The sequence below is a fragment of the Leuresthes tenuis genome, unplaced genomic scaffold (genome assembly GCF_036924035.1).
Source record: "Leuresthes tenuis unplaced genomic scaffold, fLeuTen1.0.hap1 SCAF_16, whole genome shotgun sequence".
Classification (NCBI taxonomy): Eukaryota; Metazoa; Chordata; class Actinopteri; order Atheriniformes; family Atherinopsidae; genus Leuresthes; species Leuresthes tenuis.
The window spans coordinates 22,870,315-22,888,111 of NW_027325370.1; the positions used below are offsets into that span (position 1 = coordinate 22,870,315).

General features: G+C 41.3%; 2 protein-coding genes across 3 annotated transcripts; one reads left to right on the plus strand and one right to left on the minus strand.

The window, feature by feature from the left end:
* Positions 1-698: 698 nt before the first annotated feature.
* Positions 699-6,373, plus strand: LOC140271241 (cell division control protein 42 homolog). 2 transcript variants are annotated; one of them, XM_072366364.1, is made up of 6 exons: positions 699-808; positions 1,392-1,532; positions 1,661-1,733; positions 2,358-2,467; positions 3,918-4,115; positions 4,995-6,373. In XM_072366364.1, exons 2-6 carry the CDS (start codon positions 1,428-1,430, stop codon positions 5,082-5,084), a joined length of 576 nt encoding a protein of 191 aa, XP_072222465.1. In that variant the 5' UTR covers positions 699-808; positions 1,392-1,427; the 3' UTR covers positions 5,085-6,373. The 2 variants fall into 2 exon arrangements, with proteins under 2 accessions (XP_072222465.1, XP_072222466.1); XM_072366365.1 differs by lacking the exon at positions 4,995-6,373 and adding an exon at positions 4,292-4,891.
* LOC140271239 (F-box only protein 6-like) lies at positions 6,277-9,771 on the minus strand. The gene is made up of 7 exons (XM_072366363.1): positions 9,681-9,771; positions 9,303-9,471; positions 8,198-8,447; positions 7,976-8,090; positions 7,770-7,865; positions 7,257-7,392; positions 6,277-7,169 (listed from the first exon to the last, which is right to left on the minus strand). Exons 2-7 carry the CDS (start codon positions 9,396-9,398, stop codon positions 7,023-7,025), a joined length of 840 nt encoding a protein of 279 aa, XP_072222464.1. The 5' UTR covers positions 9,399-9,471; positions 9,681-9,771; the 3' UTR covers positions 6,277-7,022.
* Between the last annotated feature and the right edge of the window lie 8,026 nt (positions 9,772-17,797).

A 17,797-nucleotide genomic window follows, 5' to 3' on the forward strand; every position in this document is an offset into this window, starting at 1 on the left:
ACGGCCACATTATGGCTTTATAACATAATTTTGTTATTATCATATAAACCTGTACACTCTAACGCAGTAATCCTGCCATTTATCTGATTTCTCTTGGTTGCTTTCAGTGTAACATTGATGAACTTCAAATATGAGGTCTGCAGTGCTGTGTTGAATTTCATTAAAGGCTGTTTCTCACATTGTGTCCCCCAGGTTTGTTTATGGAGAGTCTGAGAAGTATTTCATTCATTGTAGTCAGCCAGCATGGTTCTAGCACTTTTGTTGTGTTTTTTTCCCCTTCAAGTGAAGAGGTAAAACACCTTTTTCCCATTTATGATGCGCTTTAAAGTTCGAATGAAACAGTAGTCCAATCTGGACCCTTTGAGAAATGACCACAGAGGGACTTTGGAGATGACATCATCGCTCCTGCTGCATGAACTACTGAAAAATACTATCAAGTCAGCGAATATAACTAGCGAAAGCTCGCTTTCGTCAATAAAAGAACAAGAGGAGTTGTTTAAAGTTTCATATAAAGTCCCATATAAAGGCCATAAAGCTCAAAGCAAGAATTTTGCATTGAATTTTAAGGTCTCATATGTCTACTTCGACATCTATCATGTATAACATGCAGATTTAGGTGTGATAATGAATTGTAAAGGTTTTTACTTTGACAGTAATATCCGGTAATACCCTGTGTAGCTTGACTGATGTAGTGGCAGTCGGGACTCGGCTCCTCACTGACTGACTGAACCAAGTTTGTGCTTGCTGGTGCCAACGCCCGGCGAAATAGACAGCTAACGTTTGCAAGCAGAGATACAGAGGGACACGGGTACGTTGCTCAGACACAGACTTCTCCATATCAGGTCATTAGACAGTTACAAGCTGACTTCAGGGTTTGCTTTGCTCTGTGGACTTTGCCAGCGTCAACCGACGCTAACGTTATAAACTAACGTTAGCTGGTGTTTGCTAAACTAGCTAACTAGCTAGCATTGGATGGGTATAGCTAGCACTGTATAGCAGAGTTTGTTATACGATACACAAACACATTCTCATCTCCGCTATTTATTAGTTGAATTACACAGCGACGCATTTTGTACGCGACCCACCAACTTATTCTCAAATATATACAGCGGGTATAATACATATAGCGGGTAAGCAAGTGAGAAACGCTGTCATTAGCTAACGTTAGCCTCTGGACAGTGTTGGTGATAATGGGGTGTGACTGAACTAGTAATGCAAGGAAGCAGTCTTTCCATTGGGATCTCACCGGTTCATCAAACTGTCATTAGTATTTCTGAAGGCAGGTGACTTACTATTGTTATGGGTCTGCTTTTTGTTTTATTTTTTTATTTTTTTTATATATGAAATGGCCTAACATATGTGAGCTGTCACCTCCCCCCCTCTTCCTACAGCTAACATAATTGCCAGCAGCAGCAGAAAGCACAAAGATGCAGACTATTAAGTGTGTAGTGGTGGGTGATGGAGCAGTGGGAAAAACCTGCTTATTGATTTCATACACCACCAACAAGTTCCCTTCTGAATATGTACCAACAGTAAGTGGTGTTTTCTTTAGTGTATGTGTGTTTTTCTCTACTTGAAGATGCTTGCTAGTTGACAAAACGTGATAACTGACAAATACTCGGTTCCTGACCAAGACCTGTATTTAATTCTTCGATTGCAGGTGTTCGACAACTATGCAGTAACTGTAATGATCGGGGGTGAACCATACACCCTTGGCTTATTTGATACAGCAGGTATGACTGTATTTTCTTTACTTTTCCATTTTAACTTGTTTTCTAATGCTCACTCTTGTGTGTAAATGCAAATGGAGCCCCAGACATGTAACTCCATGTAACGCTGGCCCGAACCATAACATGGGCCTGCTTGGTTTGCAGTGGTGACTTAACAAATCCCCTTGCTTAAAGATAAATCCCCTGACCAAAGCATGTAATTGGTTGTGGTTTTATCTGTCTTGTATGATCATTATATTATTATATACTATATACAACTACTATGCTGACTGCGTGGTTGCATGTGTGTATTCCTGTCTTCACATTTTTGCTTTCCTGTGTATTGACAATACAGTGGTCAATATTTCTAATCTCAAAGAGCTACCCGTGTACTTACTGTGGTCGGTCACTGTTGTTTACGTTGCTTCAAGAAGTTAAACGCATTGGGATCGACACCCACGACGTCAAACAGTGTCCATGCATTGCAGCTGCAGAGCATAAACAATCCACCATATCTCTTTTAAGTTTCCATTGGCATAGGTCGCCTGCAGAGGTTATGGCCTTGGCTTTGCAAATGTTCAAACACAGATTTAGCATAGCAGCTATCATGTCCCACAGTAAATACATTTTTGTCTCCCCTCTCTTTAGGTCAGGAGGATTACGACAGGTTACGGCCACTAAGCTACCCCCAGACCGATGTCTTCCTAGTGTGTTTCTCAGTTGTTTCACCTTCCTCATTTGAGAATGTTAAAGAAAAGGTGAGTACTAGTAATAGTTGATATAATAGCGTGGAAATCTGATGACCCTCTTTTTCTAATGGGAAATCAAATTGCTTTCATGGTATGCTTCGTATTACGTATTCTCTCAAAGAGGGTTGTTAAAGGTGCATGTTTCTTTTAATAGGTCTTAGTAGGTGTAGCCACTTCCAGGCTTTTAATGCCAGTGGCTGAGAGCTCATGTTGTTTGCAATAGCTTCATCCATCGTATGTACAGCTGGCTGTTTCCTTAACCGACTACCTGTCTTTCATCACGATTGAGAGCAAGTTAGAATTATTATGTAAATAAGAAAAAGATTGAGTTTCTGGGGAGCGTTACCACTTCTTCTGCTCACGTTGGTCAGAGGGCAGACTGGATGCTAAAGTTTGCACAGTTGAGTCGAGCTTTGGATAAGCTCGACTTGGCCTTTTCCCTGGACTGCCTTTCTGCTCCCAGTATACACGCACGGGTGGGGGAAGGGAGTTGCTAACTGAAGCGCGTTGGGCGCTGCGACACCACGGCCTGTGTGAGAAACCGTTTCCACATCTTCTAACTTTTCTCTGTGAGAGATCATTGGTACATGTTAGTATAGCCAAATTCAGTGCACGGATGTTGGCTGGAAACAGTGGCACCAAAGCACTTTTCAGGTTTTGAAGTCTACAAGTCTACAGCTTGCACATTGAGGGCTAGCATATGGAAGCAGTTGAGTATGTTGGAAACGTGACAAACATGGCAAAACACATTCCATGTTTCCAGCCAGAGAAGGATGACAAACAGCCAGCTGTAGCTGCTGCCAGCCAGATCACCATCAAGCACTTCTTCCACATTTGGAGAGAGTCAAGCTAATTGTTTTCCCCTCCAGTTTCATCCATATTTAGCTTTAGATTCACTGTCCCGTTTTGAAGATGCTTCACAACACCACCGAAGTCATTTAGATAGCTCGAACTTGTGATACTTGCCACGTCACCAAAGAATCGTATGTTATGTTCTTACTAAGTCGACACATTGTGTGAGGAGGGAGTCCAAAAAAAAGAGAGATGCATCAAAAAACTCCTACAATCCCTATGCAGCCCTCCCTAACCTCGAGTTGTCTAGAATTTCCCACCTCTACTAAAGCACATCGTGCTGTTCAGTGTTTCTTACTTGCTGCTTTTCTCATGAAAAACTCTTTTGGCCGTTTTAAAGGCAACTTGTGAAGGATCCGGGATCAGGTGGAGCTATCACACAGAATCAAAAATGATCCTTAAAAACAGAGATTTGTGGAGCAGTACGTGAAATGTATCGAGTTATATAAATTGTTACGATATGAGAAGTTTCAAAAGGCATTTCTTGAGGAATTTCAAAAAACATCTGGATTGATTTGTTATTGGCCTTCTGACTACAGCTAGATCTACAAGTTGCTTATGTGTTTGATTATTCATTTCCCCCCCCTTACTTTTTTCTCCCCTCAAGTGGGTCCCTGAAATAACTCACCACTGTCCCAAGACCCCGTTCCTGTTGGTAGGGACCCAGATCGACCTGCGTGATGACCCCTCCACAGTTGAGAAGTTAGCGAAGAACAAGCAGAAGCCAATCACCCCGGAGACGGCAGAAAAGCTGGCTCGTGACCTTAAGGCAGTCAAATACGTCGAGTGCTCGGCTCTAACTCAGGTAAGATCTCCTTTTTGACAACACCGAGTCTCGTGTCGAAGGCATGTCGTTAACATTTACCTAACAACAAGGCCGGAAATGCTGTGCCCTGTCTTTTGCTAACAGCGTTTCGCTAATAACTCCATCTAACCCCCTGTGTACCTGTGTTTCTCCTTTCTTTTCCTTTTCTTCTGTAGCGGGGATTGAAGAACGTATTTGATGAGGCTATCCTAGCTGCTTTAGAGCCCCCCGAAACTCAGAGAAAGAGAAAATGCTGTTTGTTCTGATGTCTTCGTGCATCCCGCTTTGCCTCTTGGTCGTCTGCTGCTTATTAATTGCAAAGAAATGTCTGTCACCTAAGTAATCATAAGCTCTTTTAAACTTTACAACTCTGTGCCCATCGACTTTTTTTTTTTACCCCCCCCCCTTGCTTTCTGTTCATGTGTGCTTTCTTTTCAACGTTTGCCTAATCACCGTTATCCATGCTGCCTAAGATGATGATAGAGTGCCAATCTTACATTCTTCTTTCTGTTGTCAGCACCTTGTGTGCAAATCAGTGTAACTGTACATGGCTGCGATTTCTCTTTTCTTTTTTTTAAAGGGACATTCTGTTATCATTTCAGTATTGAGCTCATCTGTTGTACCCTACAAAAGCATTTAGGCTACTTTCTGTCTTAGTAGTGACAGTTTATTTATTTATTTTCTGATGCACCGTACTTGATTTTGTCTTTACTCAGACAACTTGATCATCAGGAGAGTCTTGTATGTTATTTGAATAAAGGAAAATTTTGACCGCCCTGCTCCATTTCTACAAAGATTTCTTTTGCATTCAGTGCCAGTGGATGTTCACATGTAGTTGTGGTAGCTTTGTTTGTAATGATAACATTTTTTATTCCACAGAAAGGATTAAAGAATGTGTTTGATGAAGCAATACTGGCTGCCCTGGAACCTCCAGAACCTAAGAAAAGACGTAAATGTGCCCTGCTTTAAGTTCCTTCGCAGTCTTCTTCACACCGCTTTCCAAAATCTAGGCTAACAGTACTGAAGAGGTTTTCTGCACGAGCACATTCCAGCACGACTTATCAATAGATATTAGCCTCCTCACCGACTTAAACGAAAAACCTATTTAACGTCTTGAGTGACTTTGACATCGAGTAACCTTTGATGCTACGTGGGATCATGTGATGCCGCTAAAATCATTCAACAAATCGGAGAGAGTTTGAAATGTTTCCGTTTGTCCGTTTCACGTTAGGTTGGCTTTTTGTGTTTTTCCCAAAAGAACTGATGTGGAATAGTTTTTTTTTTTTTTAAGTTTAGTCCTGTAAAACACAAGCTGGCAATGACAGCTTATTGAAATGCTTGGAAATCTGCCGTAATTCCCTTTTGAGTTTTCACATAAATTTGGCTTAAACTGCACACTTTGGCCATCACCGGTTTTTCTAGCAGTATAATCCGGCGTAAGTCGTAATGTTTTGCGGACCATTTTTCAGAAGGCAGCCCTCTTTCTCCAAGAGTCTATAGGAGTATTAAATTCATTCCAGCAGAGCCTCTCGGGAGTTTTTAAAAAAATGCTATGTGTGAAGTCTCGTTAATGATCTGCATGAACCTGATAGAACGACACCTGACGGCACAGCTGAAAAGCTGATATGGTGTCCTGTGTCCAAATCTGTCCCAGATGCCATTTTTGGTACTTTGATGTTTCGTTGAGAATTTATGAATACTGCTTTGGATGTCTGTTCCCATGGAAACTTTCAAAAATATTAAAGTTGGCCCTACAGGAATCACCTTCTGAAAGTAATTTCGTGGACAATATAATTGTTGTTACATTTTTTTTTTAGCTGAAGTAAGTTACAAAGAAGTTGATGCAAGTCTCAAATGATGATCAGAAGTTGAGCTTTGTGCATCTGCTCATAATGTCGGGCTAACGGACTGCTTTGCAACCCCAACGACACCTGCAGCCACGCTGCGGCGTCATCGGCAGTTGGCGGCCTTTTTGACATGGTTGAACGACAGCCGGTGCTATTTGCAGTTCCCCTTTACTGCGTCAACGCCTACTGCATGGTGAGGGCTTGAATTTGATTTTGTAAATAGAGCGAGATTAACTTATTTGTGGAGTGAAATCTGCGTCACTAATGGGGTTTAGAGAAGCTCACAGGACACTGAAATCAAATTAACCAGGAAAAATGTTTGTCTTTGATTTTTATTCAAGTTGACAAAGTTGTACTGTATCTTGCTTGTAATAAAGCATCACAATAAACCAGTATTATTAACTATTTAAATACATGTGGTTTTGTGACTTAATCTTTATAAATAAGGTCTGAGATGTGTACATTTTCACATATGACATGAGCGTGAGTAGAGTAACATAAGTCATTACCAATGTATGAAAGCAGAAAAAAATTAAGATAAATCAGACAAATTTCTCAACAACTTCTTGTAACTTCATTTTAAATCATGGGTGCCAATGCCGAACACATTCATTTGTTTTATCAGTTACGTCTGGACATTATAGGAGGTGTTGCCACAAAAAACATCACAGCGCAAGTGTAAACAAAGATGTTCAGCGGCGACGACACATGGTTCCCATTTCTTAAACTCGTGATCATTGTTGCACCAGAAAATCTACATTAACATGGTGTTTAAGTGCAGGATTTCATGACAAAAGTAGGTCACGCAATAAGCTCAGGGTTACTCGATACATTCAACATGTGCAATGGCAGCAGATCTTGCAGGTTAAGGCAATAACAGATGAACCATAAGAATAGCATAAGATAAGAAAAGTCCATTTTCAAACTAGAGGTGATACTTTAGGTTCTGGATGGCTGTTACAGAAAAAGTGCTTTGGAAGCCAAGAATGGGAGGTGATTTCTGGTCAGGTAAGGTACTGAAACCTTTCATTCACAGGTTTTAGGATGAATCCCTAAAGAGCTATGCATCTACTGCTGGACATACTTCAACGCAGCTCTCTGTTAAATGAATGCCATACCATCCTGCCCAGAACTGTGTATCTTTGCCGCCGTGGATAAAATGGATGTATCTGACTCCAGGTCCATAGTCTTTGAATATGTGGGTTATCTACAATGGAAAAGAAAAACAAGTTTGAGTTGTCCTTGAGCATTCCAATTCCAGTGAATTTTACTGTGCTTCATGTGTTGCTCGTACCTGATGCCACTCCTCTTTGCTCCACTGGGGGAAGTAAACAGTATCCGGAGTAAATTCATCAACCACCTTTTTCTTTTGATTGAGCAGCCTCACAAAGATCGTATATTCGCTGCCACAATCATGTCGAGGTGCATACCTAACACAACACAGATAATCAACCGTGTGCACAGAAATCAGGGACACGTTCCTGCAGCTTTTATTCTATTTAATTGACTGTAACCGCTCAAACGGTTGATCTCAGTCCTGATGTTGAGCAAAATGCTTATAAACACATATGTTCTGTGCGGCTCTATTACAAGTAGTAGGTTCCTTTTGAGAATACAATCAATAAAATCAGTGTCTCGGGGTAAAGTACAAAATGGGAGGCCGCTGTAATTTTTATGTTTTCCACATTACAAGCGTTTAATTATGGCTGAATGATAAAACCGTTAAATCTATTAGGTTCTAAAAGGTAAAATTAATGAATGACATCATTATGCTGCGTTTGCTGTTGACAGTCTTGTGTATTCTCACCAATCAGAAATCCTAATGTGTGGCCTGAAGTCATCCATAAATGACGGGCTGTAGCCCTCCTTCACCAAATCTATCAGCTGCGACTTTCTGCACATGCTGCAGACAACAAAGAGAATTCCAAAGAATGTAAGGAGAAATCAATATAATGAGCGAATGAACACAAAATAACTGCTATACTTTTCAGACCGCTGCAGGCGAACACTCACCCGTAAGAGGTCACAAAGTCTGTCTTGATTGCCTCATTTGGATGTGGCACCCTTATACTGTGCACTTTCCACTGATCACCACCATTCTCCATTATCTTCCAACCATTCATTTTGTCTATAAAAGCAAATATTTTGAGAGAACGAAATGTGTGAAGTCAATTTGTTGCTCGGCAGGAAATTAATGGCAGCAGGTCCACCTCATGTAAAGTTGTAGCCTCTCACCTTCCCCTCTCGGATTCCGGATTAGATTTCTTTTATTCTTGCACAAGAAATAAAACAACCTCCAGTCATCAGGTATTTTGGAAGCACTGCAGAGGTCATATCCTTCTCTTCTACACCTTTCCCTCCAGAAAGAATCACTGTCGGCCACTTCTTTCCACTGATGGCACACTAACCGACTCACACAAACCACCTGATGGGGGGGGAGATGCAGGAAGATTTCCTCTAGGATGTCCACGGGAAGAGGGAAAGCCTAATAAGAGCAGAAAGTACACATATGAGCTGAGGTTTTGAATATTGAGTTCAGTTTTTAATCTCTGTTTTTGGATCAATACTCCAGGTCATTCACACAATCACACCACTTTTTAACGACATCAGCATTTGGTTTCAGTAGAACACAGACGAGAAAAAGATGAGTCATTTATAAACTGATAAAAACACTTCTTCAGTCCGTTCTGTTGCACAGTTGTGTCTTTGCGTTTTCAGTTTAGAAAATTTGTGATTTCAGACGGCAAGCTGGAGGTCGGGCGCATTCATGTGGAGGTTGAAATACTAAAGATAATTTTCAGAAAATATATCTCTAAAAAGATTTAATAACAGATTTGTAATGAGTGTTTTATTAAACTTTAAATAAAACATTTCAAACCACAGGTGCTCCTCCTTTTTAATTGATTAATTGTAAAGTCTATCTAGTGCACACACACGCCCCCCCTCTCTGTTCTGGCAACATGGTTTCTTCCACCCGGAGGACCGACTCAGTAACAAGGCTTCCGATGGTGGAAGAAAATAAAGTTCCAGGTTCCGTAAAATCGTAGCAAACCGCGCCAACCATAGCATGTCGTCTGAATAATCCATCTCGACCCACAACACAAAAATATGTGGCTTTAGTAAAAAAAATTAAATAAATTTATCCGATTTAATCCGACTTCAACATGCTTGGCTAGCCCTCAATGCTTGGCTATTACTCAAGCTTTGAGTATCAGTATTAGCTTGTCAGAAGAAGTGAAACCCAAAGCTGGAATACAGCACTGGAAATTGACACGAATACATTTGCAAAAAAAAACCCCATTTCTTTATTTAATCGTTCATAGGTCAGTAAAGTGCTTACGAGTCCACTTGACTGTATCGCAGCTGAAGACGTCGTCGGACTGACGGTTGAATCTGTGCTGAGAATTGAACCCATTGTTCTGGCTTTCCTCTTCATGTCTGGGACAAACCCAGACTAGAAAGGTTGGTATAAGCCGTACTTCGTTGTGACCCAGGTGGCGTCTCAAAACCTACAAAAGATAAAAGCGTGCGTAATGATTTAAATAGCTGATATGGCTCCAGTTAGTTATCTGTGTACGACAACAAGGAAATTGAGTCGGATATCAAGACGCTTCTTGTATAAATTGAGGCTTAATCTGATACAGACTCTTAAAGCTTTATGGTTAGCCCAATATCGACCTCTATAAATCTTAAAATAAGAATTTCAAAAGGCGTGGACCTCTCTGCATCCAAAGTTTCCTTGCACGTCTTCCGCTTGCTTGTCAGTTTCAGTTCAATAAGGCTGTTCGTTGTTTTCCCTCAAAACACTCGGGCCGACAAGGAGTACCCGTGCGGAGCTAGACACTGAAATAAGGCATCACCGATTCTGTTAGGCAAATATCTCTGTCGGTCTGACACGTACACAACAGCGGCGGACTTTTACACTGTATATACTTATTCCGCAATGGCTTTAAAACGTAATCTTTCCAGCTAACTGACTTTACCCGTTCAACTTTCGGTGTGCGCCGGTCAGAAGTTCCAGCGAACCCTCTCGAAGCTTCATTTTCGTCATGCGTCATCGGGGGTTTCTGCTGTGGGACTATTCTTAAGCATTAGGTAAAGATAAAAGTACTGGATTTTCCGTCAAATATAGTGCCATGGCTTTATGAGATGCTGAATAAAATAGTTTAAGGGGGGCTTTTTGTGGGTTTTTTTCACATTCATAAACATTGTACTCACAGATCACCATTGCATATTATTGACAGGTTTGGGAAAGGCCAAAAAAAATGTATAAGGCAAGGGTACTGCGAATAAATTAAAACATCAGGAAACGTGCTTCACTTGCTTTTCTAGAGTAAACATAGTTGAAAAGCAAAAAACACTCAACTTTACGTGGGGTCTTCGCATGTCAATTCCCATTAGGGAGGTATTCGTGTTAAATCTCTAATAAATTACAGGTAATTCTTTACAGTATTATTCATCAATCAGGCTCCAGCTTTTCTCCAGGAGACAGTTTAAATTTTTTTTAAAAAATAAATAATTTTCCACCGTTAATTTCTAACTTGTTTAAAATAATAATTTAAAATAACTACTTCTTTGTGATTGTCTTTGTTTCCTGCCAGTCAGTAGACTCATTGGCACGTCGACTTGTGCAGGCATTTGTTTCGGAAATGCAATTTACAAGCCAATCCTTTTGGGGTGCTGAGATCCAGAAGTGGCCAGTGGTTTGCTGCTTAACCTGCTGTGGTCAGTTGCTTCTCTCAACAATGCCAAGTGTGTTTTCACTACACATGCCATTTTCCAATCGAGCAGGGGCCACTTTACATGGCAATTTCTGTCCAGATTATCAGACTGTCACATGAGACCCCATCTCCCTGACACATGCACATTTGACAGCCAGACATTGTGGCGGATACTGCCTTGAAGCAACAGATGACTGTGGATGTCCAGCATGTAGTTATGAAGCACTGCTGCATTCAAGAAGTGTTTGAAATGCATCAGCAGCTCTCTACCCCCATCCTCTAATCAATGAAAAAAACTATATAGTCCGTGAATGAGAAGGCCATTCCCACACACCCCAGGACTTATACCCAATTCTGACACCTATATCACTCAACTAACATGCAGCTGATTTTAGAATCTTCTTAAATGGTGTTACTTCTTTATTCAATAAACTTTCTTTGACTCTAAACTTTTCTCATTTTTGCCAGTATGTCACTTGCATCACATTCTAGATGGGTTTGCATTTTCTACATACGATGAAGGTGGTCAATGAAGATACGGAAAATGATTTCCTTTGTCCATCCATTTTCTATATGCGCTTTATCCAGTTCAGGGTTGCAAGGGCCTGGAACTGCTCCCAGCTGTCATTGGGCAAGAGGCAAGAGGCACAGAGCCACACACAACCATGCACAGTCACACTCACTCCTCAGGTCCTTTGTCTCTGTACCTTTTAAATAAAGGTTAATAAGTTATAAAGGGTAACAAACTCCAAATAAGGTGCATTTTAGAAAACTTCCCAACTTTTCTGGAGTTTGGATTTGTAAAAGAAATTAGTCAAAAACTTCACATTTTGTCTAAAATGAGCATAACTGGTTCTGTGTTGGAATGGGTAACATTCTAATGCATCCAATGAGTCATGGATGCATTAGGCTAACAACTGGCATATTCATACAAATTTGTATAGATTGTTGCTAAAAAATGTTGCCTCATGTTTCAACCTCAAGCAATGGAGACAAAAAAAGGCCCACATTTGAAACATCCGTCCATTTTCACCCTGGACGGGTCACTATCCCACCGCCGGGCCATATTGGCAACAACAAGCCAAAAATTCTAAAGACCCCATTCAAAACAATAACGTTTGATTTTTTTCCTTGTCCTGTCCAGCATTATGGCAGCAGAATTGTAATCTGAATACCGTTTATGGCAAACAGATTTACTTTGTCAAGGGAGGCTTTCTGAATGTAAAGCTCCCCTTGATGCCCATCAACATCTGAAAGCAGACAAGCAGAGAAAAAAACGAACAAACAAAAAAACACACAAGTAGCAGCAATCACATACAACATAACTGTGGATATGGATGACCTCAAACCACAGAATAACACAACAACTGCTTAGCGAGCATGCTAATGGGCTAATGAATGTGTGTGTGTGAGTGTGTATGAACCTGCGATACACATGACACAGGTCCCACATGATAACCCTGCTTAGTTACCCGGGACCCAGGCCCCAAGAGCCCCCAACCCCCCCGGCAGAGGCCCCACCCAATACTCAAGAGGGCCAGGCGCCCCAGACAGCAACAGTGGGCCAGCGCCTGCCCCTGTGCCCCTGGCCAAGTGCCCCGGAAGTCAAGATGTGTCCACAGGTGGGTGAAGCCGCGGGCAGCGGGGAGAGGCAAAGCCCCCCCCATCGGGAACTGCACAAGCAGGCCAGAGGACAGCAAGTCCCAGACCCAGTCACCACCAGCCCAGAAAACTTTCATCCAACGGTTGAGCCAGCTACAAGTTGTTACTTTTACAATGTAGAAAAATCAGTATATATAATATTACTTAAATATGACTTCTTACTCAATCTTGCCTAATTCTGGTTAGCAGCAGAGTAAATCAGCTATGAAGAAATTAGAGCTTTGACGTTATTATTAAATTCTTGAAAGTTTTCTGCTCCTGTTGTGTAACAAATACTCATTTTGAACAAGCCACAAACTGTGCTAATTCTGTGGCCAAATTAGGTTTTAGAATGACCTGCGGTTATTGCTTTATTTATCTGCTGTAAGCTTGGTTATCATTTGCTCCTGTGATATGAAGTCCCTGCATCTTACATAGTCTTATGTAAAGGTGTAGCTTGGAAACACTTGTTTCCATAAATGGTGTGCTTTGTCACAACCTTTGTGAGCATCTGAGTCGCTGGAGATCCCTCCTCCTAACCAACCTGAGCTCGCAGGTGAAGTGTGTGTGTGTGTGTGTGGGATGGTGCCAAAGATGCTCAGTTATCCTTAGTGTGCCGGAGGCTTTGTTTCCACATACTGCCAAATTTTTGGAGTGTGCTTTTATTCGTAGTGTCAAAAAACATTGAATTCCGGAACATAATATCCAGAACAACTTAGTTTTGCTGTGTTCTGGAGTAAATAATCTTGCTGAGAGGTGCCCGGAGCTGTCTGCGATGACTAGTTTAGCGATAGCCAGTTTGCATTGCTCCGTGGTGCATACTGCTGCCAAGTAAATGACGCTCACACATGCACCCAACTCCCCACATGATCAGACCAAGCTGCTTTAAAAAGTCTGCACCTGCATGCAAATTCTGACCCCTGAACATTTTGGAGATTGTGGAACTCAAACATGAAAACCTTGTTTGACACACAAGCGATGAAGTTGAAGATATGAACTATGAAGTCCAACAATGCAATTTTATCCATATTCTAAAGAGAGTTTTCCAGGTCAAGCATAAATCCATTCCGTATTCAATCTGCGCTGCCTGACTAGCAGAAATATGCCAGATACTTTAAATCCAAAAGGTTCTAAAGCTTTCACAGGTATTCACGACACGTTTTCTATGCGATGCTTTACCATCAGTGCATAGCAGAAACACAAAGAGAAATGCCCTTGAAGCTCATTTACAAAACAGCACTGTTTGAGTGTCATAATCAGTAATTAAATATATCAAACCGTGCATTTTGTTCAGCACAGTCAGTCACAGTCTTTAATCTTTGTACAGCACTCTTGAACTCCTACTGGCAGGTTTCATCTCTTCTGCTCCTAATTACACGGACGACCTGAGGAATTATCAGGAAATGACACATGCGTGAGATTTAGCTTTTCCGTTTCTCTATCTAAAAATATAGGTGTCTTAAACCACGAGCCGGCCATCCTGTGCATTGCAGGGCACATCTCAGCACAGCTGTCCGTCACACAGATTCCAAACCATCCTTTCATAATCCGCATATCTTTGCTGATCCGCATATCTGACTGCTAAAAACCCGGTTTCATATTTCAGATGTCACTTGCTTCTAAAGCAGGTCAGCAAACTAAGTCTAACTGGGAAGCTTGTCTAAAATCTGTGGTGAAGTGCCAAAAACCCAAAAACTTGTCTATTGTCTATATTAACCCGCCCCGTGGCAAATATGTTGACAAGAGCTGCCTGCCACAGAATGATTTCACCTACGTTAGGTGAGTGGCGGGTGCTAATTTCCTACCTTGTTCATGAGCCTAAAATAATCGGTCTATAATTAATGTGAAAGTATGTGAAATGTATTTGTCTCACCAGGCAGATATTCTGATGTCAGGCTGAAAGTGATTTTAAAGACGGGTTGTAACCCTCCATCTCCAAGTCAATCAGCTGAGACTGAAACACATCCTGCAGAAAAGAAATCATTGTATGAATGTACCATATAAAAAGCAGCGCCGTATCTCTGCTACACCGATGCAGATGTATACTTCCATGTAAGCAGTTACAAAGTTTGTCTTCACCGTCCTATCTGGAAGGAACAATCCACCCATCGCCACCATTCCTCAATATATCCCAGCCATCGAGTTTTTCTCTAAAAAATGAGAAAGAAAGAATCGTTTGAACTTACCAAAAAAAACTGTAGCTTCAAAATCATCAAATGATTTGTGAAGTTATTCTCACCTTTTCCTCTAGGATTCCTGATAAGTTTTCTTCTCTTTTTACATAAAAAGTAAAACAACGTCCAGTCATCGGGTATTTTGAAAGCATCACATACACAGTAGCCATCTCTTCTGCATCTCTCTCTCCAGAAAGACGCGCCGTCAGCCACTGCTTTCCACTGCTTTCCACTGCTGGCACACTAACCGGCAAAGACAAACCACTTCGTGGGCAGGCAGGCAGGTTCAGGAAGACCTTCTCCAGAATCTGAAAAAAAAGCGACAAGATAAGGAAGGACATTGTTTAGAACAGTTCAAAGCAAAAGTGGAGATTGGCCGGAGCTGACAAAAAAGCCACAGCGAGCTACAATAACCACGCTTTACTATCCATACAGAATATGATTCATGTCACTTAAGAACAGAGACCTGAGGCTGCAGCCAGGTCTCTGAAGACTGAATCTGAATCCAATTTGTGTAAACTAACAAGTAGGGTGAAAGTGCAGGGATGCAGGCGGTTTTCTACTGACGCTTTGGACCCCAATCACATCAGTCAGTTGTCGTTTGACTTCCTAAGCCTGAGCAGTGACGCTCGTCAGGTTCGTTTCATGTTCACAACAAAGCTCAGTGTGTATAAATGGCTTCCTCAGTCACAAAATGGGACTCTAATGGGGCACCTTTGGAATCTGCCACAATAGGAAATTTGTTACATTAATGCGCAGACAATTGAGTTGCACAAATTAGATGACGTCATCGTGACAACACAGATCACAGTCTTGGAGGAATGCCTTCAACGTCTTGTGGAGGCCATGTTATGGAGAAATTAGAAATTCTATTATTATAGAAATATATATATATATATATATATAAACTGTTGCTTTTATTTTTGTAGCTTCCTGTCTGACACTTCTCAGCTGTGGTACTCCGGCCTGCACATCAGGAGCATATCTGCGCTGCAGGGTATTTGCATCAGGATTTTCTCTACTCGCCAATCTCATTTCTGGAGAGTGAATTTGTCCGTGAGGTCTGATATTTTGATGGGAAACACATCTGTCGGCCGTTTTGACAAAGCTGTGGATGTACTCTTAAAAGTTATTTTAGTTTCTGCCATTCCATAAAATGCACAAGAGCTGCCATAAAGACAATCAATGTATCTGTGTGTTATATGGCCCTCAACCCCAAACTGATTTTTCTAAGGAAATAAAACTTCAGTAAATATGTTGTGATTTGATATATGTGCAAATAGAATTTTGACAACCTCTGTGCAGTTAAGTCCTAACCCACTTCCTATGATCCTTGGCTCCCCCCTTATGGTAGAGGCGACCCCAGGCTTGAAACTACAGCCCTATGACATAGTTAGTGTCATAGACTCCTTAGCTTGCATTTCACCTCCACAAATATCTAATTATTCTCACTGCAACACTGACCAGAGCAACTGTGATTGGACCACTGGGTTTCTCCAGTGTAATGCCTCTGTGGAACTCAAATCTACATTTAATTTGCACTATCTTAATAGGGTTTTTTTATATTAATGTGACAAGTTTTAAACCTGCTGGGAATTCTTCTTCTTTTGAATCAGCCATCAGTCCATGCATACTAACATCTTCCTTCTTCTCTGTTTTGCAGTGGTTTCAGGAGACGTGACTGTTGTCTTGATAACTCAAGTTATTAAGAAGCCTTTGTTTCCTGTGGTCATTAAACAAACCGATAAAGGAAGGTGACTCTGCGCCGGGGACTGCTCTGGAGCTGGCTGTGCAGAGAACAACGCCGCACATCTTTGACAAAACATAGTGTAGAAACTATGGAATGTGTTCAGTCAGAGGTTTCTTCAGCCCGACAGGGGGTTGTTCTTGCCAGCAGTAATAACCATACTTATGATGATTCATGGAAATTTATTTCAGTAATTGACTGAGCAGGCTTTCCTTTTATCACATAAACAGACCTGACCTGTAGAGCTTTGGACTTTGTGAGCCCTCTAAAGAAATTCTGTGGTATCTGTTTCCAGGCTGTCAGTAGCAGATCCTTTAAGTCCTGGAGGAAGTGCAGTGCGGCCTGCATGAAACTAAATGTTCTGTCCACCACATCCCATTGATGCTCAATTGGTTTGAGGTCTGGAGAATTTGGGAGACACAACACCTTGTTCAGTTCAGTTCAGTGTGTTCCTCAAAGCATTATTGAACCATCTTTGCAATGTGGCAATGCACATTATCCCAACAAAAGAGTCCACTGTCATCTGGGAATATCCTTTCCACATAAGGGGTGTAGTTAGTCGGCAACTAATGCTACATTTAGTGGTACTTCACATCAAATCTTTATGTTTGCTCATTTTTTCTGCATCAGACCTACAGTCAGGTGCCACAGTAATGAGATAATCAGTGTTTTTGACTTCACCTGCTCTCACTGCTCATAATTTCATGGCTGAGCCGCATATGTGTGAGTACAAGCGTTTAAAAAGAAAAAAAGTTTGTATCAGTCAAACAAGCCAGAGACAGTCAATATTTAATATGACCACCTTTATACTTAAGCAGTCTGAACCCACTTGTAATTTCTTCAAGCGGTTTTCAGTACCACTTCCCCAGGCTCCCTGAAAGACACTCCAAAAAACTCTTTTTTGGATGTCGGCTGCCAAAAGACGCATTTTAATACTAGTTCTTTGCTAAATTGTTATGTGTAGACACGGAACTTTTAAACATCTTCAGGAAGAGCTGTTGATATGAGGCCTCTTCAAAAAGTTTACGAGAGGGTTTCGCTCCTTGAAAATGTAAAGAAAGAAGGGGTGTCTCGGGACTTTTGAACAGAAAGGTTGGGGTGTTAATTCATTTCCCTTCGCTTTTGGCCACTTAAGCCTTCCGAGACACGACAGCTGTACACAACACGGACCGAACTACTCACAGAATGTGCTACCTTTACAACAACTAAAAAACTCATCCGCAGGATTAGGCTACTATTTAAAACGTTGTCTAATAGGAGAAAGTAGGGCAACCTCCTGTGTCACTGGCATAATGCATTTAAAGTACCGTTTTTGTATTTTCTTTTTGTTTAAACTTTGTGCAATCGTCAACTTTTCAAAATAAGACTTACGTCTACGCTGAAAAGCACGGCTAAAGTTGCTTCTAATGAAGGCAGCGGTCAAGCAGAGCTTCTCTCTTCATGACACAAAACTCCGGTAACAGAACCGGAAAAAATGCGCTCGCGATGGCAAAGTAAGATTTGTGCTTTATGTGTTACGGGATGGGTTGGGACGTTACATCATTTTCGGCTG